Genomic DNA, 22,566 nt, shown 5'->3' with positions numbered 1-22,566 from the left:
TGGGAATTATCTTAAAGATTGTCTCTGTGAATCATTAAGCATTGTCTTATCTGAATAATCACATTCTTCTTCTGTAAAGATCTCTTCCTTAAAAAGTTAATAAAAGACTGGGGTTTAGCTAGTTTTGTGTGCATTCTTGGCAGCAGGACTATCTGCCTGTCAGTTTGCATCCACTCTGGTCTCTAAGTGTTTCTTTCTCTCTCACCTCTTCAGACATCTCACCTAGAGTTAGTTTTGTGTGCAATGTCTGCAGCAGAACTGTCTGCCCATCAGCTTGCATCAACCTTGTATGTCTGTCTCTTTGTGTCTGTAGTCTCTTTGTCTCTATGCTATATCTTTTGCCTACCAGATCCCCCAACTTCGTGAAACCCACTTCCCCATCGAGGTTGGACCCTGACACGCAGGTTCAGGTAGAAGCTGAAGAAAATTAAAATAAGTCCGCAAGAGCCAAGATATGACCTTGAACACATCCCACCTGAATTTAAAGGTCATCTGAAGAACAGATTTGATGCATTTAACACGAAAGACTGAAGACCATGGGAGTTTTTGGATGACATCAAGAACAACATGTAGGAAGAAAGCAAAAGGTCATTCAGAAGACAAGAAAGAAGGAAAAGACTAAAATGGATGTCAGAAGAGGCTCTGAAACTTGCTCTCCAGAGTAGAGATGCTAAAGCAAATGGAAGAAATGAGGAGGCAAAACAACTGAATAGAAAATTTGAACGGGCAACTTGAGAAGACAGTCAAATATTACAGCAAAATGTGCAAAGTTCTGGTGTTAGGAAATCAAAAGGTTCACCTCGTGAACCGAACCCCTATGTCGAGGCCAGTCCCCGACAACACTCTTTACATTTCTCAAGCTGAGAGAACTGAAGAAAAAAATTCAAGCCTTTACTTGCAGTATTGAATGATTCTATGGAAAAAATATTGAACGATGCAGAAAGCATCAAAAGAAGATGGTACACATAGTCACTGTACCAAAAAGAAATGGTCAGTATTAAACCATTTCAAGAGGTAGCATATGATTAAGAGCCAATGATACTGAAAGGAGAAGTCCAAGGTACATTGAAGGTATTGGCAAAAAACAGGCTCTGTGAATAGATGGATTACAAATTAAAATCTTTCAACAAACTGATGTGGCATGGGCAGCACTCATTCATCCATGTCAAGAAATTTGGAAGACAGCTATCTAGCCAATTGATTGGAAAAGGCCCATATTTGTGCCCATTCCAAAGAGAGGTGACCCAACAGAATTCTGAAATTATCAGACAATATCATTAATATTGCATGCAAGTGAAATTTGCTACAGATAATTAAAAAACAACTGTAACAGTACATTGACAGAGAACTGCCAGAGGTTCAAGCCGGATCCAGACGAGGACACAGAGCAAAGGACACCACTGCTGGCATAAGACAGATCTTGGTTGAAAGCAGAGAATACCAGAAATGTACTTACCTATACTTTATTGAGTATGCAAAGGCTTTTGATTGTGTGGACCATGACCAGCTATGGACAACATTGCAGAGAATGAGTATTTTGGAACACTTAATTGTGCTCATGAGGAAAATATACATAGACTAAGAGGCAGTTATTAGAACAGAACAAGGGAACACTAAATGGTTTAAAATTAGGAAAGGTGTGTGCCAAGGTTGCATTCTTCACCACACATATTCAATCTGTATGTTGAGCAAATAATCTGAAAAACTGGATTATACAAAGAAGAATATAACATGAGGACTGGAGGAACACTCATTAACAACCTGCGAAATGCAGATAATACAACCTTGCTTGTTGAAAGCGAAAAGGACTTAAAATACTGATGAAGACCAAAGACCACAGCCTTCAATATGGGTTATCCCTCAAAGAAAACAAAAATCCTCACCACTGTACCAACAAGTAACATCAAGATAGATGGAGAAAATATTCAAGTTGTCAAAGACTTCAGTTTGCTTGAAACCACCACCAACACTGTTGGAAGCAGCAGTCAAGAAATCAAAAAACATATTGCATTAGGCAAATCTTCTGTAAAAAGACATTTTTAAAGTGTTCAAGAGCAAAGATGTCCGTTTGAGGACTGGGATGTACCTTACCCAAGCCATGGTATTTTCAATAACCATACACGCATGTGAAAGTTGGACAGTGAATAAGGAAAACCCCATAGAAGAATTGATGCATTTGAGTTATGGTGTTGGAGGAGAATATTAAAAGTACCATGGACTGCCCAAAGAACAAACAAATTTGTGTTAGAAGTACATCCAGAATGTTCCTTGGAAGCCAAGATGGCCAGACTTCCGCTCTCACTTGTTTTGTTGTTGTTAAGTGCCGTCGGACATATTATCAGGAGGGACCAATTCCTGGAGGAATGTTTGGTAAAGTGGAGGGTCAGTGAAAAAGAGGAAGACCCTTAACGAGATGGATTGGCACAGTGGCAGCAACAATGGGCTCAAGTGTAGCAAAGATTGTGAGGTTGGCACAGGACTGGGCTGTGTTTTGTTCTGTTGTACACAGGGTTGCAATGAGTCAGTACGGACTTGATGGCACCTAACATCAACCATGAGTTCATGGGGAAGTATGGTGGCTCCATAGGATAAGCACTGGACTGCGAACCACAAGGTCAGTGGTTGAGCCCACCAGCTGCTCTGTGGGAGAAAGGTGAGACTTTCCTCTCCTATAAAGATTTACAGCCTCAGAAATCCTATACAGATGGCTATGTGTTAGAACTGACTCGATGGCACTTAACAATAACAACAACACTAGCTTATGATGCAGGAGAGGTTACTGAGGGTAAAGAAGAGGTTAGGAAAGATTTCTTGAGAATGGAAATTTACAGGGCCCTTAGAAGATCCATGCTACCTGGGATTCTACCATGAGCTGTAAACAGACCATATGGGCCATTGGCTCTGATACCTTGCCTGGATCTGAACCAGGGGACTAGAAGTAAGCTACCTACTATCTAAACTAGAAAGGGACAACCTCTAAACTAGGCTGGGGACACAGGCTGATGTCAGAAGACAGGGTACACGTGAGGGTGGGAACACAGCTGAGGAAGAGGCAGAGAGCATTTTAACTGGTCAATTCCTGGTCCATTCATCCTTCAAAGGAAAGACCACAAAGAGGGTACTCCATGCCTCTAGTCTCACATGCACTCAAGATGCTCTGGATTTGGAACAGGTGGCCCAAATTACCTGCCTGGAGCCCGGCTGTGGGTGTCTTTAGAGACCATAGTCATGGATGGTGGACCAGGCTGTAATGTCTTTGGGTTGCCGGGTTCTCTGATGTCACAAACTACTTGGCCTTTTCCTGAGGGGGTAGTTGCATGGTTTGGTGGGGCTACTGGCTACTGATGGAGATTGCCTAGAGATTCACAGCTACCTCACTCCTCACCTGGCTTAAAGCACTTTTTGAACTTCTGCACTCAGACCACCAGAAGCCCAGTCACAGCTCCAACACGTACCAGGTGTGAGGACAAGTCTCCAAGTCTCAGAGCCTTAGTTTCATCCTCTGTAAAATACACATATTAGGCCTCCCTGCACAGAGCGGATGATGGTGAATGAAATTTTGAAGCTTGTCCAGAGCTTATCACACAGTTGGGCCCCAACAGGTCTGGCCACCTGTCGGGATGACAGGAGGCCCAGCAGGGAGGGCGCAGCCCCAGGACCCTACCCCTAACCTCTTCGACCGCCAACCTTCCTAGGCCTGGAACCTCCAAGGTCCCCAGCACTGTTTCCATCCAGCACCATCTCCCGTGGCCAGAACACCAGGACAGTGTATCTTTTTCAGGTGTTCTGAGCCTGGCGAGCCTCTGGCCTACAGGGGAGTTCGAGGGGCATGGAGATAGCCTACCTGGACCCGAAGCAGAAGCCGAACTACACTACCCACAATTCCTGGGATTAGCCAGAGAGGAAATGTCGTTTTTACTAGGAGTGGTTCAGCTCCCTAGCAGCTGCAGGGAGAGAAAAGGAGGGGGGTGGAGGGATGAGGGAAAGCGCTTACTAGGGGGAGGGAGCGCCCTGTGCTGGGAGCGGGGTGGAAGAGCTGGGCGGGCGGGGAAGAGGAGGCGGTGTCCCGCCCGTCCGCCCGCTGTCTGCGGACCTGCAGCCCCGCGGGGCCGACGAGCCGGAGGCGGCCCCTGGTGCCCGGCGGCTCTCGGGCCCGGGCGACTGCAGGCGGATGCCGGGGCCAGACCCGCGCAGGGGCTGAGTTTCTGCAAAGTTTGACCTGGTTGCCTTTCCCATGCTGCAGCAGAGCGAGGCAGAGCTGGAGCGCTAGGCGGCTGCGGCGCGGCGGCGGGGCTGACAGGCAACAGCACTCTCACAATGATTATAAAATAAAGGAGGCGAGCGGATTGGGGGCAAGAGAGTCCCGAGCCTCAGCCCTCCGCCCCCGGCCACCCCCAAGCAGCCCTGAGCTAGGAGGAGGTGGGGGCGGGGGGACGGGGCGCCCACGCTGGCCCCAGACCCCTGTAGAGCCAAAGGACACTGCCCGGGAAAGGGGGTGGGGGCGCCCCGAGAACGTGCCCCCGGCGGGCCGAAGCCGCCAGACTTATCGGCTGGGGTTGGGGGCGTCCAGAGGGCGGCAGCGGGCAGGTGAGTCGGTAACGTTACCCGTATGGGAGCGTGCGCGCCAAAGTTCCCGGGCAGCGACCCGCGCTCCTGACGCGCAGGGATCCGGGACCGCTCCCGGCTCGAGACCGGGAACCAGAGGTGGCAGGGGGGATGGGGTACTGCGTCCTCAGGGGCCGGATTTCTGGCCCCGGAAGGGTCGCGCGCCTTATCTGGCAAGACTAAGGGACACTGCGCCCCCAGGGGGCCGGAGGGAACCGACCAGGGAACGGGCACCGGGTGCTGGTGGGGATATGGGGGTGAGGCTAGGGCAGTGCTGGGGACAGCAAGTCCACGCTGCCCACTGCAGTGCCAGACGGTCACCCCCCCCCCACCCCCACTTCACTCCAGGCCGGGAGGATGTCAGCGGAGATGTCACGGGCGGTGATTATTCGCTGATACGCGCGGTGGTGCGGCCGCCACTGACGGGGCGGGCGGGCGGGGGGGGGACCGCCACCTCTGGGGAGACCGCCCAGAGCTATGCCGTCAGCTCCGCAGCCTGCACCCCTTGCACACTCGTCGCCGCCCCCCGCAGCAAAGTTGGACTCAACTTCGAGACGGGCCCTGACGCCCTGTCCCTTCCACCTTCCACCAGGTCCTTACGCGTCCGTAGCGAACTAGGCGGCGAACGAAGCCCCAGGACCCGCACGGCGACAGTGGCAGCGGCGAGGCGACCAACCGCGCGGCAGGCGCTCGGCGGCGGGTGGGACGCTGGGCGCCCGCGTGGAGGCGTCTGGCTTGCGCCCCTGCCCGCGCCCACGAGTGGGCGCCGACGGGACCCGCGCTGCGCCGGACTCCTAGGGGACCCTGCCAGCGGTCGGGGTCCGGCACTCGCCTCCTGGAAGTTGCCGGTCGGCCCTGGCCTTTTGGGGGCGCTTGGATTTTCTCTGATTGAACAGAAGCTGCTCTTTAATTGATTTGACTCTGCGGGCCAAACCGCCGATGTGTGTGCCCGGGAGCGCGTGCGGAAGACAGAAGGGCAGGAAGTCGGTTTTCTGCAGGGAGGGTGGTGGGACGGCGCAGGCGACCGAGCCTTCCTTATTTATGTGTCAGACAGCGGTCTCCTTCATCTGAAGACTTCGCGTAGCTTCTCCAACCTGCGTCCCTCACGCATAAGGCACGGAAGAGCTGGGTCTCAGAACAACATGATTATCTATTAAACTACAAACTTTTCTTTTTTAACCCAAAGAAAATCGGTGATTTATGTCCACTGCTAGAAGAAGAAAAAGCCCAGGGCTCCTGAAATGCAGCAGAATCCTTATTTATAAACAGGCCCAAGGTAGTGATATGCAAAAACCCCTCTACTTGATTTCTCTATCCTATGGATATCGATCTTGAGTTTTGAAACTGTCGAGCCCTCTGCACTAGGTTCAGCAGCCTCGGTCCTTTCAATGCCTGGTCTTCTCTGGGATTGCTGGCCTTCCCTGGAGATCAGAGCGGTCCTCTGTGTCATGGGCTGTATTCAGAGCATCGGAGGCAAAGCCACTGTCTTCCGGGAAGGTATCACGGTGATTGATGTGAAAGCCTCTATCGACCCCATCCCCACCAGCATCGACGAGTCCTCCAGCGTGGTACTCCGCTACCGGACACCCCACTTCCGTGCCTCTGCCCAGGTGATCATGCCTCCCATCCCCAAGAAAGAAACCTGGATAATTGGCTGGATTCAGGCCTGCAGTCACATGGAGTTCTACAACCAATACGGGGAGCAGGGCATGTAAGTATTGCTCAGTTACAAATTCTATCAACTGTTAACTGAGTGGGTCCAGGGGAGTTCAGCGACCTGGTTATGGGAGGGGAGGAAAGGTGGGCAGGAGAGAACCAAAGACAAGACCAGAGGGTGCTTTAGTTAGGTATGGAAGTGGCTTCTAAGTCCCCCTTGGCCAAGTGACTCTGTGGAGGGTTTTACCTATCCAGGTTGGGGTTGTGGCTTTGGAACTTCCCTCCCAGTTTCCCTGGCCCCAAGGTTCTTTAATTCTTTCCTGAAAAATGGTGAGAAAACAGAGGAATATTGCACCCTGTGCCTCTTAGGCAAAGCAAGTATGTCGTCTGTGCCACCAAGAGTCACCAGAGAGAGGCCAAGGCTGCACCCTCCAGGAGCACAGGACAGCTACTTAGGGAAGGAGTTTTACAGTGTGTTGTGCTTGGACCTGAACTTGGTCCTCTAGCGTTTTCTAATGCACCTCTGAAGCTGGGAAAATGCTTTGTTGTTCTAAATGGTATTTTGTTTGAAGGAAGGGTTAGTTTTAGAAACCCCATTTGCTTCACAGTGTAGAGCTTTTTTTCTCCCAGGCGGGAAGCCACTTTTTTGCAGACTTCACATGTGAAAACCCTAAGTAGGAACAGCTAAATGTAGCCCACTGACTTCTCTCCAGTCTAGTCTCCTACAGGGACCCTGGGCCTTATTTTCCTGGCATATACCCTGACACTAGAGATGATCAGAGACATAGTATAGATGCAGACAGATGGGAAAGGAACTTGACTCTGAGAAGTGCCACTCTAAGAATTTGAAGGAGAGGACAATTGTTGACAGAATCTGTGAAAATTACTGTTTGCAAGTACAAAGGCCCATTCTGAGACACCTAAGCACTAAGGGGTAGCGCCCCTTGCTCCTCCCCCCACCCTGCAACTAGCCTTGGGCACTGCCCCCAGCCTCTCTTTCAACTTCCTCCTATAGCACATCACTTCCTGGTTCTGCAAGTAAGGAATGAGAAGGTCTCCAGGAGTTGGAACTTCTCATCGATTTAAGATCACATTTCTAGAGACCCCTGTAAATAAGAGGGATTGGGATGGGGTGATGGGTCTGGGGGTGGTGGGAGCCCAAATATTTTGGCTTCTCCACGCACCAACTTTGAAGTATAAGGGAAACCGAAGTATCATTGTAAAACGGCGAATGAGGATAGAACCATGATTGCCTCAAAGAAGTTACATGTGGGACATCTAGACAACTCAGTGGTTCCCCTCCCTCAGCCTGTTTTCTACACCCAAGAAGAAATGGAAATTATTTTAGTTGCTCAGTGTGAACCTTCTCTAGGAAGCCCTAAGCCCAGAAGCCATCTGGGACTTTACAAGTCTTCAAGAAGCAAAGTTTTTATAGAGTTCTTAGGCAAAGCCTAATTTCTTCCCTAGAAAAGGTAGGAGAGCCAGAGGGTCTTCCTAAATGAATTTGGAAAGAGACAAACGCTAAGAGGAAGAAAGCTTGGGGAGAATTGAAGGAACTGAAAACTAATGAGACAGATGCTTGGGGCAGAGGAAAAAGGCCAGGTGCAGAATTACATAGCCCAGCTACAGATCTGATTTTAACTGGGGGCCCTCCCTCTCAGAGCCTCAGCTTCCCCATCTGTACACAGGAGTTTACAGATCTCTTCAGGCTGGCAGGCCTTGTTCTACATTCGGTGGCTCTGTGTATGTTTGTGTACTATTGCTAGATCCAGGCATGGGAGTCAGGAGACCTGAGATGACCTTGCCCTTACTGGGCAAGTCTTTGGTTCCTTAAGTTGGACCTGTATATGTTTAGACTCTGCAGGCAAGTACGCCTGGGCAGAAGTCCAGCTTCTCCCACTTTCCAGGGTTTGACTCTAGGCAAGTTCTAGAGTCATTTTCAGCCGTAGTCTTCTTGTCTACAATTGGGGCTAATACTGGTCCTAACCATGACTTTTTGTGATAACTACTCAAGGCAACTCTTGCCAAGCAGTTAGCACAATGTCAAGCTAAGTAAATACTTCATATAAGTGGTATCATCTTTAACATTATTATGCGATGATTGAGGGAAATGAGTGATGGAATCTATAATGAAATGGGGATCATGGCTGAAACTACAGAACTGGGACATATGTAAATTACTCATTGTCATGCATTTTCTCTCCCACCCAGGCCTTCATTGTTCACATAGGGCCTACTCCATGACTTTTAAAAACTTTTTAAATCATTTAAATGATGAATGATTTGAGTTTCAAGTGGTTAAAGACCATTTTCCTACTTCTCCATTCTCCCCTGATGGTTCCCTTTCTTCTCTCCTTCTTCTCAGTGTCTTTTAGCACTAGGTTCTGTCCTCTGCCAGAGTTCATTTCTTCATAGCCTTTGAGATACGAATAGTTTAGGAAGAGGACAAGAAAGGATGGCCTAGAACAGTGGTCAGTGTGGGCTCAGGCTCAGTGGTCAGAAGTTCTAACACTAACGCTGGGGCCTTGGGTGGTAAATCATTTCTTAGAGCCTCAGTTGTGTCATCTGTGAAGAGTAAACCTTCCCTGAAGGCTGCTGTGAGGAATCTATGAGAGGACAGATATAGGAGATGAGGTTGAAACTGTAGCTGCTTAATTTCATATTAAGAAATGGGAGGGTCACACAGCAGGGTTCCCTGAGACGAGAGGCCAGTCCCTAAGTAGAGCACCCTGTGAGAAGGAGCACCTTTCAGAAAAAGCCTCCACTAGACCTCCTTCTCCTCTTGCATGTAAACTGAAGTGCTTAGATATGATCTTAAAAACTTCCCGTTCCCCTACCCCAAACCTGGTTTCTGTGTTTTTAAGACCCAGTGACTTGAAAGAACGTGAAATGTGGTGAGTTGGTGATAGAAACCTCCACCATCCCCTAATTGTACCCCCGCTGTGCCTGGATCAGAGCCCTGTCAAGCTTCGTGGGGAGTTGGGGGGCTATAGTATACATTGTAGTATGTCTAACAGCCTCCCTGGCCTTTATCCACTAGATGCCAGTGGCTCCTCCCCTTCCCCCAGTTGTGACAACCAAAAGTGTCTCCAGACCAGGCCTAATGTTGCCTGGTGAGGCGAGGAGAAGGGAATATGAAATTGCCCCTGGTTGAGAACCACTAGACTACCTCCAGTGAAATAGGCAGGTGACAAAGGTTTTAGTTCTTTACAAATGGGCTATGTTCAAAATATTCATTCTACATACTGACCTGAAATCCATACTTCCCCCAATGTTATCCCAGTTTGAGATTAATCTCCAATCCAGGAGGTGTCTTTTTTAGAATAGCATTCTAGGTTTGACATGTTTGAAATAGAATAATACTAATAATAAATAAAAAACCACTACTGCAGTAATCCCCTGACTTTTACAGAGGAGAGCTGCGAGATGGTGAGTTTCTCTGTACCAGCTCGAGAAGATTCTATATAGTTTGGGGTCCAACCCACATTGCTTTTAAAGCCATCCCCACCCCAAACTCTGAAGACACCTGCCTCCACAGCCCCATCCTCCGCAATTCATCAACTACCACCTGTCAGCTGGCATAGAAGCTTCTAAGTGACAAGTCACAATTTCTTGCCTGTGTGGGAGAAGCTCAAGTTGTCTCTAGTTTGCCCGTCTCTATAGCCCCCACTTGTAGCCAAAGCCAAGGTCAAGATCAGTTTGTATGGTTCAGTATTCTACCAAAGGACAGACTCATGGGGTAGGGAGAGGATAGGCCAGCAGATCAAGAAGAGATGATCTCTTTAGGTTGACAGTCCTGCCTCATGTCTAGCAGGGTGTGGATGTGGATCTGGACTAATAGACTTTCTGAGCCTCACTGTTTCCATTTTCAAAATGAAATAATAATACCTCCTTCATAAGGTCCTTATTGAGAGATAAGGCATGGTTTGAGGGCCCAGTACCTGGTAGATACTGAGCACTCAGTACAGGATCACTGTTAATATTATAGTTTGTTACTGTTGTTGTTAGGTGCCGTTGAGTTGATTTTTGACTGTTAGTAATCCCATGTGACAGAGTGGAACTGTCCCATAGGATTTTCTTGGCAGACTGCCACATCTTTCTCTTGTGGAGTAGCTGGTAGATTTGAACTGCTGACCTTTTTTTAGGTAGTAGTCAAATGCTTAGCCACTGTGCCACCAGGGTTCCTGAATTATTGAATCATAATTATCAATCATTTATGATCAATTCTGACATACAGATAGCGGGAATGATTGTTGTGGCTTGTTACCCTTCCTCTGGGTATCAGACCCCTGTCTACAGTGTGAGAACCCCTGGATGCTGAGACTAGGTCAGCCAGAGCTGGTGACTTTGGGTGTCACAGGACTCTGAAAGCCAGGGGTGAAAGGACCAGAGAAGATGTGATATTAACACCTAGGACTCCCTCTCAACTCTTTACCTTCTCATTGTGCTCTCCTAAAGTTCTTATTTTATGACAAGGAAATGGCTTCTGTGACCTGAAGCCACTCACCCAGAGGGAGCCTTGTTCAGCTCCAGAGGATCTGGGGACTAGCCAGGGGAAATGTCCCTGGTGGCCACATGGCCTCTTCCTGAAGCCTGGGCCTAAGTGATGGCCCTACACAGAACAATTGAGGACGAGGCTTCCTCGCAGTGACCGGAAGCCAGCCCCCACAACTTCAGGGCTGGGCAGAGGGCATGGCAGGGGTGGGGAGCCAAGTCCTTGTTTCAAGACTCTGGGGTGGGAGGAAGTTGGGGGGAGGGTATGACAGCCCAAAGAGAACTCCCCCTAGACCAACTAAGCCAAACATCGCTGTAACCCTCACTCATCTCCCAAATGTCGAAAACAAAAGTTGTCTGCTCTAGGAGAGGTAAGCCTTAGTAATCAGGGAGATAGCAAGTTAAATGCTGAGATCCTTTTCTGGTGATCCAATCTGGGTTAAAGTAGAAAAAAATCAATAATAGCCAGTCTTGGGAAAAACAAAAACCCTTCGCTGTCGAGTCAACTCTGACTCATGATGACGCCACGTCAGCAGAGTAGAACTGCATTGTAAGGTTTTCAAGGCCATCACATTTCAGAAGCAGATCACCAGGTCTTTCTTCTGAGGTACCTCTGCCTGGAATTGAACCACCAACCTTTTGGATAGTAGCTGAGTGCATAAGTATGCCATCTAGGACTCTTTTCTGGAGTGCTATGTATGGGAGACAACTTAGAGCAGCTTAGAGTCTGCCCTATGGAAATCTTGTATGCCTAGGCGGGTGCCTGCAATGGAGTTGTTACATGTTGTTGAGTTGGTTCTGATTCATAGCAACCCTGTATAGGATTTCTGAGGAGTAGCTGGTGGATTTGAACTGCCGACCTTGGGGTTAGCAGTCTTGTCAATAAAGTAGGCATATAATAAATAATCTGCGGAACAAAGGAATTAATGAATGAAAGCACAAGAGCATAAAGATGTATGTACAACGATGTTAACTCTAGGACTGTACCTAACAGCAAAATCCCAGGAAAAAGTCAGGCAGCCATCAGTAGGGAATAAAACGATAATCTCTCTACGGTGCAGAATACAGTAACGGCAGCTATGCATCTGAAAAAAAATAAAGGTTAAATTTTCTGTGAAATTAGGAAACAAAATAAACAGTATGTAGGATTGTTGTTGTTATTATTAAGTGCCATTGAGTTGGTTCACACTCATATTGACCCTGTATAGTTTCCGAGCAGCAGATGGTGGGTTTGAACTGCTGACCTTGTGGTTCACAATTCAGAGCTTATCCTACAGTGCCACACCAGTAGTCCTATATATAGGGTTGCTGTTATTGTTAAGTGCTGTCAAGTCGGTTCCAACCCATAGCAACCCTGTATAGGGTTTCTGAGGAACAGCTAGTGAGCTTGAACTGCTAACCTTGCAGTTCAAACGGCTTTGCAGTCTGGCGCATTAACCCACAGCGCCACACCAGGGACTTGTAAGTAGGGTTGCTGTTATTGTTAAGTGCCGTCAAGTCGGTTCCGACCCATAGCGACCCTGTATAGGATTTCTGAGGAGCAGCTGGTGAGCTTGAACCTCTGACCTTGCAGTTCAAGCAGCTTTGCAGTCTGGTGCATTAACCCACAGCACCACACCAAGAACACATTTTTGTTTAACAGAAAACACTCAGAGTGGGAATATGTGCCCTGTGGAGATACAGAGAAAAAAGTGGTGAGTAAGCTCAGAGCGGGAAGAGGGGAGACACAGAAGAGAAGGCTTTCGTTTTTCACTTTAGGCACTCATTTAGGACTTGAAAAACATTTTTTTTTCCAACAAAAAAGTACTTATTTTATAACTAAAAACAAATTAAACAGGCACTGTTGGCCCCTTCCTCTTGTGGCCTGGGTAGGAGGAATGAGGCTGACAGGAAGAGGGTGGCTGGGCCCCGGAAGGAGTGGGATTTGTTGTTGAGGGAAAACCCGAGCAGCAGCACCCACAGTGAGGGAGATGAAGGCTCTGGGCCCCTCCCTTGCTTGTGTGGGCTGGGGGCAGGGAGAAGAGGGGCCTGGTGACTAGCTTGTTGGAAAGGGCCATTGTGGGCAGCAGCAAAGGACAGGAGTCAGGAAACTGGATTCCAGTCCTTGCTCTGGAAGGGGGCTCTTGGGCCTCAGTTTCTCTATCTGTAAAATTGGAAACAACTGAGATGATCTCTAAACTCCCACCTAGCCAGTGGGAAGGGAGCAGAGCCAGTGTTGGGGAGAAGGGCTGTGGGCCCTGAGGCAGGCCTCTAGCCCTGGAACCTTAAGCCCTTAGGTGGGAAATCGTTTTTTTTTTTATTATTATTTTTGTTGTGAATGGGGTGAAGGTTTACAGAGCAAATCCATTGTCCATTCCACAGTTTATATACGTTTTGTCTCATGCCATTGATTGTGGTTCCCATAATGTAACGTCCTGTGTCCCACTTCCTCGCGGCATTTCTCCTTTCCAAACCTCTCTGAACTTTTTGTCCTTGGGTAGATGTTGTCCTTTTAATCTCAAGTGGTTGATGATTTTGTAAAATGTCTGCCACCCTAGTGTTATAGCTCTCCTCATAGACCTGTCTGTTGTTGAGCTGAAAATGGAACTGCAGGGGTAAGTTCAGGTCCAGATTTGGGGGTTCTACCAGACTCCATATGACCAGTAAACATCGTTGGTTTTTTAAAAAAAATTTTATGACTTTGAGTTTTGTTCTATCTCTTTTTCCTGCTTTATTCAGGACCTTCTAAAGTGATCCCTTCAGAGCGGTTGGCAGTGGTAGCTAGGCACCATCGAGTCCTTCTGGTCTCAGGGTTGAGATGGAGGTCCTCATGGTCCATTGGACGCATTGTTTCCATGTTTCTTTGATTGTCTTAACTCTTCTTTGTTCTGAAAACTTTTATTAAAGTGTGGAACTGAAGTCACTTGTGGTAGGTGACAAATGTAGGGGAGAGTTACGGCTGACTTTTATTTTAAAACGATATATTTATTTTTAATGTATAATAAAACATTGCGTATGACTAGTGTGTTGAACCTCTTTTTTACAAGTGTTGTTTCATAAGAGAGATTAAACTGAATTGGGAGTCCCTGGCTGGTGCAAATAGCTCTGCTGCTAACTGAAAGGTTGAAGGTTTGAGCCCACCCAGAGGCACCTCAGAAGAAAGGCCTGGTGATCAAATTCTGAAGAGACCAGTCATTGAAAACCGTATGAAGCACAGTTCTTCTCTGACAGACATGAGGTTGCTGTAAGTTAAAACTGATTTCAACTATTTTCAAAGAGTATATCTTGACAAAAAATATTACAGTATGTACATATTATTTAGAGTTGGAGTCTGGTTTTGGCAACTGGTTTTTAAACATTGTGTTGAGTTTTTTAAAAATGACTCAGTTTAGGAAAAAGTTAAGCTACTTGCAATAAAGGTGCATGTAGGTAGATAGGACAAAAAATGTGGAGGCTTGATGTGGCACTGTAGGATAATGACTGGTTTGCTAACTGCAAGGTTGGCAGTTCAAACCCACCAGACACTCCTCGGAAACTCTGTACAGCGTCGCTGTGAGTTGGAACAGACTCGATGGCATATGACAATGATGAGGACAAAAATCAGAATGAGATACAAAGTTTGGGAAACACCGAAGGAAGTAGACTTGGGTCATGTGGCTCTAAAATCCAGAACCCCATCCCATGGCCTATAGTTGGAGGGAGGTGACTCAGAAACTTTTATAGGTAGGAAATGGGTTCCCACAAAAGTGGAAGGGGGGGGTGCCCTGTCCAGGCTCAGGACCACCACTGGGCATTTGTTGTTGTTGTTGTTAAATGCTGTCAAGTCAGTTCTGACTCATAGAAACCCTGTACAGGGTTTCCAAGGAGTGGCTGGTGTGTTTAAACCGCCGACCTTGTTTAAACTGACCTTACTGTCCAGTGCTTTAGCCCACAGGGCCACATCAGGACTATTCTGTAGTTGTTAGAAAAGACTGGAACCTTCCTGTCGGACACTCTTCCAGAAGCCATGACAGGTATGCTTCCATCTGCCTGGTCCCAGGCCTCAGAGATGATACATACCCTCTTCTCTGAGGCACCCTTGTCCCCAAAGCCTCTGTGCAGTCCTGGTTTCATCCCTCTGAGAGACCATCTAGAAGGGCCAGCTCCCTGCTGGTGACTAGGCCTGGAGCTCTGAGCCCGGGTAGGCCATCAGGGGGATTCTCCTCCATGCCCATGCGGATCTGTTGAGCAGCACCCTGAGCTCCACTTGAAGCCTTCAAGGCAGTCCTCTCGGCCCCTTCGGGTTCACTCTCAGTCACGCTTAGAGGTGTGTGTTTGTGAGGGTCAGTTACAGGCCACATGAGTAAGAACTTGCTCAGGTTTTGGTTCCTGACTCAGCTGCTTCCCCATGGTGTGAACAAGGACCAGCCTCTTAGCTTTCCCGAGTCTCTTCTGTAGAATGTGCCCTGCAGTTGTGGCTCCAGGGCAGTTGGAGAACAACCCTGAATGAATGTAAGTAGGTGCTATACACTCAAGAAACATTCCTGCTCTTGCCTGCGTTGCTGCAAGATGGTGGCCTTCCTAAACCAATTGTTGCCAAGTTGACTCTGACTCATGGTGACCCCCAAGTGTGTCAGAGAATTATCCTCCATGAGGTTTTCCGTGGTTGATGTTTCAGAAGTAGATTGCCAGGACTTTCTTCTGAAGTGCCTCTGACTATTCCAGCTGCAGCTCATGCAGACTGAGAAAGTCTCAAGAGCAGAGGCACTGAAGAATGCTGATGGTCACCAACTCAGGCCACAGTATCGATTATGCCCTGATTCTGGGCTAGGTGCAGTGATAGATATGCATTGCTGAGCAGGACAGATGTGTCCCTGCCCTCTTGGTCCTTACACTCTATCTGGGGATGAGATTATAGACAAATGGTTAGATAATTATTTAATCACAGTTATGCATTTGCCAAGAAGCCGTCCCAGGATCTAGAAGCATCCAAAGAGGGCATTTGACCTTGCATGAAAGGGTCGGAGCCCACTCCCCTGGGTTGTGACTCCTGAGCTGAGTAGTGAGCGAGAAATGTTTATTACCTAAGGCAGGAAGAGGGGGAGGAAAGAGCTCCTGGTTAAAAGCTCTGAGATGGGAGGGGCAAGCCCATTAGAGGAACTGAAAACGAGGTTGCAGGGCTTGTGGAGGCTTGGTGAGGTGAGCAGTGCCTTGGGTTTTAACAGCTTCTGGCTTTAGGGGCATTGGGGAACCATTAAGGGTTTAATACCGTTGGAGGAAGGAACAATGAGCGGTCAGATTTGTGTTTTTAAAAGCACTGAGTTTGCTAGAGGGGAACAGACTGTAGGCTGCAGGCTTCCCAGGGAAAGGGGTAGAGTTGGGGCTGAGCAAAGGCAGAGAAGAAGGCGGGATGGGGGGCAGGGGGTGAGGAGGACCAGTCCGTGATGGTGCTGAGTGTGCAGAGATAAGCCTATCTTGGGCGCAGTGTGGTGGCCAGCGAATGGACAGATGGGACGGATGGGATGGATGGGGATGTGGCAGCATTGAAGAAAGCTGAGGAGTCGGGCCACAGGAAGCATGCTGGGATCCAGCTTCAAGCCTGGACTGACCCTGCTGTCCTTTGGTTCCCACACCTACAAGGACAAGGGTGGGGGTGTGATAGGCCAGCTTCATAGGTGGTGGCACAGGGTCTGGGCATGATTGAATACTCTCTGTCACCGTCTTGAAATTCTTAACCCTTTTTGAACAAAGGTTCCATGTTTTTAGTTTGAACTGTGTGTGTGGTGCCAGGAAGTCGATTTTTGACTCATGCCAACCCCATGTAACAGAATTGTTGTTCTTGTTAAGTGCTGCTGACGAGTTGGTTCTGATTCACATTGACCCTGTATAATAATAGGGTTTCCAAGGAGCTGCTGGTGAATTTGAACTGCTGACCTTCTGGTTCAAACCAACCTTGCGGTCCAGTGCTTTATCCTACAGTGTCACACCATGACTCCATGTAAACAGAGTAGTTCTGCCCTACCAATAAAAGAGCTCTGGTAGCATAGTGCTTATGAATCAGGCTGCTAACCTCAGGGTCAGCTTTTCCGTGGGAGAAAGATGAGGCTTTCTGCTCCCGTAAAGATTTACAGCCTCAGAAACCCTGTATAAGGCCGCTATGAGTCGGAACCGACTCACCACCACCATAGGGTTTCCGGTGTGCGGCTGTAGGATAAACTCTGGACCACAAGGTCGTTTGAACTGCAAGGTCGGTGGTTCAAAGTCACCAGCTGTTCCTCAGAAACTGTTTACAGGGTCTGTAAGTCGGAACCAACTCAACAGCACTTAACAACAATTATCTTTACTGAAGCAGATTGCCAAATCTTTTCTCTCATGAAGCTCGCAGGTAGACTGGAACCACCAAATTTTCAGTTAACAGCTGAGCGCTTAACTATTAAACCACTGCCATCAAATTGATTTCAACTCATCGTGACTGTACAGGGTAGAGTAAAACTACTCTAGACGGTTTCTCAGACTGTAACTCTTTACGGGAACAAACAGTTTCATCTTTCTCCTTAGGAGGAACTGGTGGGTTTGAACCACAACCAGTGCTTAACCCACTGTGCGTACTGGGTTCCCTGCTTAACTGTTGTTAATTTGCTGTTAAATGCCATCTAGTCAGTTCCAACTCATAGTGAACCTGTGTAGGGTTTCTGACAAGCAGTCTGCAAATTCTGTCATCCTTGCCTTGAAGGTCAACAGGGGCCAGCAAGAGGATAAAAAGGGGAAGAAGAAAAATGAGTGTTCCTCTTGCTCACTGTACAAAGACCAGCCCAACAGACATTTGTGTCTGAGAAGCTGTGTGTGTCTGTATGTGTGTGGTGGTGGTGGAGGGGGGTGGGAGATAGATAAGATCAAAGCCTGTGATCTTCCGGGCAGCAAAACCAGGCGGGTTTGAGCTTATTCACAAAATTCTCTTACTCCACATAGATATGTTGACTTGAGTATTCCTGGCCTGGCTCAATGTTGAGCGCTGTATCTGCATGTGGGTATCCTGGGGTAAGCAATTGCTACTGAGTCAATTCTGACTCTTTGTGACCCAATGTGGATTAGAGTAGAACTGTACTCCACAGTGTTTCTATTGGTTGGTTTTTCATAAGCAGATTGCCAGGCCTTTCTTCTGAGGTGCCTTTGGGTGGATTCGAACCTCAAACATTTCAGTTAGCTGCCAAGTGTGCTATTTGCATCACCCAAGGCGCCCATCCCAGGTTGTTGTTGTTGTTGTCAGGTGCTAGCGAGTCGGTCCGACCCATAGGGACCCTGTATAGGGCTTCCAAGGAGCAGCTGGTGAGCTTGAACTGCTGACCTTGTGGTTCAAACTGGCATTGCAATCCAGCGCATTACCCCACAGCACCACACCAAGACTCCCATCCCAGGTTGTTGTTGTTGTTGTTATGTGCCGTGGAGTCGGTTCCGACTCATAGCGACCCTATACAGGGTTTCTGAGGCTGTAAATCTTTACGGGAGCAGAAAGCCTTCTCTTTCTCCTGCAGAACAGCTGGTAGTTTTGAACTGCTGACCCTGAGCTTAGCAGCCCGATTCGTAACCACTACGCTACCAGAGTTAGGTGCCCTTATTCTCCCCATCAGGCTGGTAGATGCTAAAGTTCAAGCTCACCTCTCTACTGCATGTAAAAAAGAATTGAAGGTCTGCCTTAAAGTCTGAAGTCATTTCAAAACAAACAACAGGAAACCTTAGAAGGGGTAAGAGAGGCAATAACTTTATGGAATTCACTGTTTTGAGAGTGTAGATCATCCAAAAGTATATGAGATTTTTAAAAAAGGAAGAGGGTGGAGCTTCAGATTAACTAGGGATCACAAATCTGTTAGTATTAGAGGCACAGGTCTCATATGACCTCCAGAAGTTTCCATTTCTTGCTGTGTACTTGGTACCCGGCAATGTACATTGATGTACTCAATCATCACAGAACCCTTGCTAGGTGGGAATAATTATCCAGTTTACCAAGCCAAACTCATGCTGTTGAGTCAATTCCAACTCATAATGGCCCTGTTGGTGGAGCAGAACTGTCCCTTAAGTTTTCTGAGGCTGTAATGTTTACAGAAGCAGACTGCTGTATCTTTCTCCTGAGGAGTGGCTGCTAGATTTGAACCACTGACCTTTAGTTTAGCAGTGCTTAACTTCTGTGCCACCAGGGTACCTTGAGTCAGAATTGACTTGTTGGTCATGGATCTACAGTTGAGTGAAGAGAAAATGGAGAGTCAAAGAGCTAGTAGCTGGTTCTGAGCTTGGTTCCTGGGCTGGTCCATGCCATCCTGGGATCTGAGGGAGACCATGGGGACCAGGACTGGCCTTGTGATGATTTAAAACCACGATATCATTGGCAGCAGGGTCCTTTATTCTGAGTAATGCCCCACATGAAATGCCACTTATCTTACAGCTCATGAGACTCGTCACCTGCCTGTGATTGAACCAGGGGTTGGGCATTTGGGGGCTGGGGAAAGAACAGGAAGTCCCCATCAGCCAAGTTAACATGTGCACAGAGTTCTCTGGGCTGTAGTCATTACAGAAGCTGACCACAAGTTTTTTTGGTAGCAGCCAAACACTTAACTGTTGTATCACCAGAACGCCTTATTTTCCCTGGAAGCCAAAAAAATAAATCAAACCCATTGCCCTCAAGTGAATTCCAACTCATCACTGCCCTAAGGACAAAGGAGAACTGCCCATAGGTTTTCCAAGGTTGTACTTTTTACAGCTCCACGCCATAAGCACTGGACTGCAAGCCACAGGTCCTCAGTTTGAGCCTACCAGCTGCTCTGTTGGAACAAGATGAGGCTTTCTGCTCCCGTGAAGATTTAAGGCCTTGAAAACCCGATTACAGGTTTGCTGAGTCAAAACTGCTTTGATGGCACTTAACAACAACAACAATCTCTACAGAGAGCCTCATCTTTCTCCTGAGTAGCATTTAGTGGGCTTCAACCACCAACCTTGTGGTTAGCAGTCCAACAATTAACCCACAGTGTGACTAGGGATCCTAGTCTTTCTCTAGAGGACCTAGTTTTGCTCGCTGCTAGCACCAAAGCCATGTGTTTCCATGAGAGGAATGCATTCTAAAAATGGATGTGTTCTTGGAGAATGCCCAGCCTGAGCATCAGCATTGCAGATGCCAAGTTGGGAACAGCACTCGACGAAAGTCAAGATACCTGGTTATCAGCCCATCCTACTCCTCCACCTAGGGAAGGGGTTCTTCACCCCCAACTTGGATTTCATCTGTATGGAGGGTTAGATGGAGGGGATTGTCTGTGAGTCTGGGGAGGTACGCCACCCAGATGCTGCTGTGCCCACAACCACAGGGGACCACTGGGTCTGTGTGCTACAGAGCAACTCAGAACAGGCTTTTATTATAGCAACAAGACAATACTAGCAGCTACTGTTTACCAGCCTTTGCTGTGCAGTTGTGTTTTCCATATGTTATAAGGTCATTGTGGACATACTCTGGTCTTCCTACTGTAGAGGTAGAAGGGTAAGTAGATAAGGGCTACAATTTCAGGGTGGCTGGAATTCAGTCTCAGTACAGGACACTCGCTCTGTGTCCTTGGACAAGTCACAGATTCTGACCCACCTTACAAGGTTTTGTAATGATGAAATGTATCTTAGTTTCATAGGGTATGTTGCCTGGTACGGTAAACCAAAATCAGTGGGGGCTTGTGGAGCTACTAGCTTTGTGATCTTGGGCAGGTCATGAACTGTCTGGTTCTCCTTTGTCTCATCTGTAAACTGTAGGTGATCATACCTACCTGGCAAGGTTTTTGGAATGATGAAGTGCAGTTGTAGATAGTGTGTGGTACACAGTAAACAGCAATAAATGGGGACTTGTGAAGATCTTGTACAGTTCTCCTATGGTCCCTGGAGGGACATGTGGGATGAGTCTAAGATCCAGAGAGGGCTGGGACCTTGCCCAGGGTCTCACACCATTGTGGGGGCAGCTGAGCCCTGCAGTAAAGCCTGTTTGGTTTCTGTGTCTGAGTTTTGGAGCCTTAGGCTGTGAACCCCCTGGACATTTCAACAGGTAAATGCAAAGAAATGACAGGAAGGGCAGTGGGGAGAGAGGTATGGGTGGCAGGTGTAGAAAGTGCTGGTGCTATTACAGCAAAGCCCCCTGAAGCCCAGTTCAGGAGTTGGTGTGAAGCTGACCTTGGGCGTGGGGCTGAGCCCAGCATTGAGAGGACCCTGGTCCAATTGCCTCTTGTTCTTTCTAATGCTCTGAAAAAGGGTACCCACTAGAAGGAGGCATTCTGGTCATGAACACTGCTTTGCTGCTAGCTTATAGGCAAAGATGAGCTGAAAGACAGGTGCTGGGAAAGAGGAAGGAAGGGCCACCTTAGCCCTGGGCCCTGGAAGCTTCCCGCGGGTTCCCGTGAGGTAGAGCCATGACAGTGAGAAGAGCCCCCATCCTCCTGGGAGGTCTGGGGTTAAGGGCCCAGAATCCCTTCTTTTGCAGTTGAGGACACTGAACCCCAGAGAGGGCAGGCACTGAACCCCAGGGTGGCATAGCTAGTAAGTGGAAGGACCAGGAATCCTCCTTGGATCTGCTGACCCCAGCCTCTTGCCAGTCTCTAAAGAAGGAAGCTTGCTGCTACTCTGGGGCAGGTGCAGGCAGGCCCCCCACTCACCCCTGAAATGCTGCATGACCTCCTGGGAGCTCATGTCTCTGCCCTAGCCAAGTCTGTGGGGTCTGGAGAAGCAGCAGCAGAGGGGTCCAGCATGCATCAGGACTCCCTGTGTTACCAACCCCCAGGCTCCTCCAAATGGTGGTGCCCCACTCCTAAAGCCCAGCCAGCATCTGCCCCCATCTGAACTGGGTTCTGTGCTGGGGGAGACTAAATGGAAATGATGAGAGAGAAGGGGATATGGCATTCAAGGAGGGCCATGCTTAGGGGAGCACCACTTCATACAGTCTATTAGATATCCGTTTACTGTCTGTCCCTAGAGACAGTAAAAAACCCCATGGACAGAGGGGATAGGGTCAGCTTGGTCTGCACTCTATCCTCAGGACCCACAACAGTCCCTGGCCCACCATAGGGGCACAGAAAAGCCTTGTGTGTGACCTGGCCTTCCTTGTCCTCAGGTCCAGCTGGGAACTCCCGGACCTCCAGGAGGGGAAGATTGAGGCCATCAGTGACTCAGATGGGGTAAACTACCCTTGGTACGGCAACACCACAGAGACGTGCACCATTGTGGGCCCCACCAAGAGAGACTCCAAGTTCATCATCAGCATGAATGACAACTTCTACCCCAGTGTCACGTGGGCTGTGCCGGTCAGCGAGAGCAACGTAGCCAAACTGACCAACATCTACCGGGACCAGAGCTTTACCACATGGCTGGTGGCCACCAACACCTCCACCAACGACATGATCATCCTGCAGACGCTACACTGGAGGATGCAACTTAGCATTGACGTAAACCCCAACAGACCCCTGGGCCAGCGGGCTCGGCTGCGGGAACCCATTGCTCAAGACCAGCCTAAAATCCTGAGCAAAAATGAGCCCATACCACCCAGCGCCCTGGTCAAGCCCAATGCCAATGATGCACAGGTCCTCATGTGGCGACCCAAGTTCGGGCCACCACTGGTGGTGATCCCGCCCAAGCACCGGTAACAGCCAAGACACCCGCTAGGTTAGACTCAGAAATAATAATACTGCTCAGAATGAACCCAGACACACTCTGTCATTCAGCAAAATACAACCATTCTACCTTTTCCAGCGGGACGGAGCTCACTGTGCTAATACCCAGGATGGCCTCCCCCAGCTCTCTTGGAACCCGCTTCCTTGTGAGGAGTGAGGGAGACCCTAATGG

The 22,566-nt window shown here is 48.5% G+C and overlaps 1 protein-coding gene across 1 annotated transcript; it reads left to right on the top strand.

Moving 5' to 3' along the window:
* Positions 1-5,993: 5,993 nt before the first annotated feature.
* FAM78A (family with sequence similarity 78, member A) lies at positions 5,994-22,367 on the top strand. The gene is made up of 2 exons (XM_006834885.1): positions 5,994-6,316; positions 21,839-22,367. Exons 1-2 carry the CDS (start codon positions 5,994-5,996, stop codon positions 22,365-22,367), a joined length of 852 nt encoding a protein of 283 aa, XP_006834948.1.
* The last annotated feature ends 199 nt before the right edge of the window (positions 22,368-22,566 follow it).

The sequence above is a fragment of the Chrysochloris asiatica genome, unplaced genomic scaffold, assembly GCF_000296735.1.
Source record: "Chrysochloris asiatica unplaced genomic scaffold, ChrAsi1.0 scaffold00014, whole genome shotgun sequence".
Lineage (NCBI taxonomy): Eukaryota > Metazoa > Chordata > Mammalia > Afrosoricida > Chrysochloridae > Chrysochloris > Chrysochloris asiatica.
Note: the sequence above shows the minus strand (reverse complement) of the source record. Positions and strands in the feature narration are given on the sequence as shown.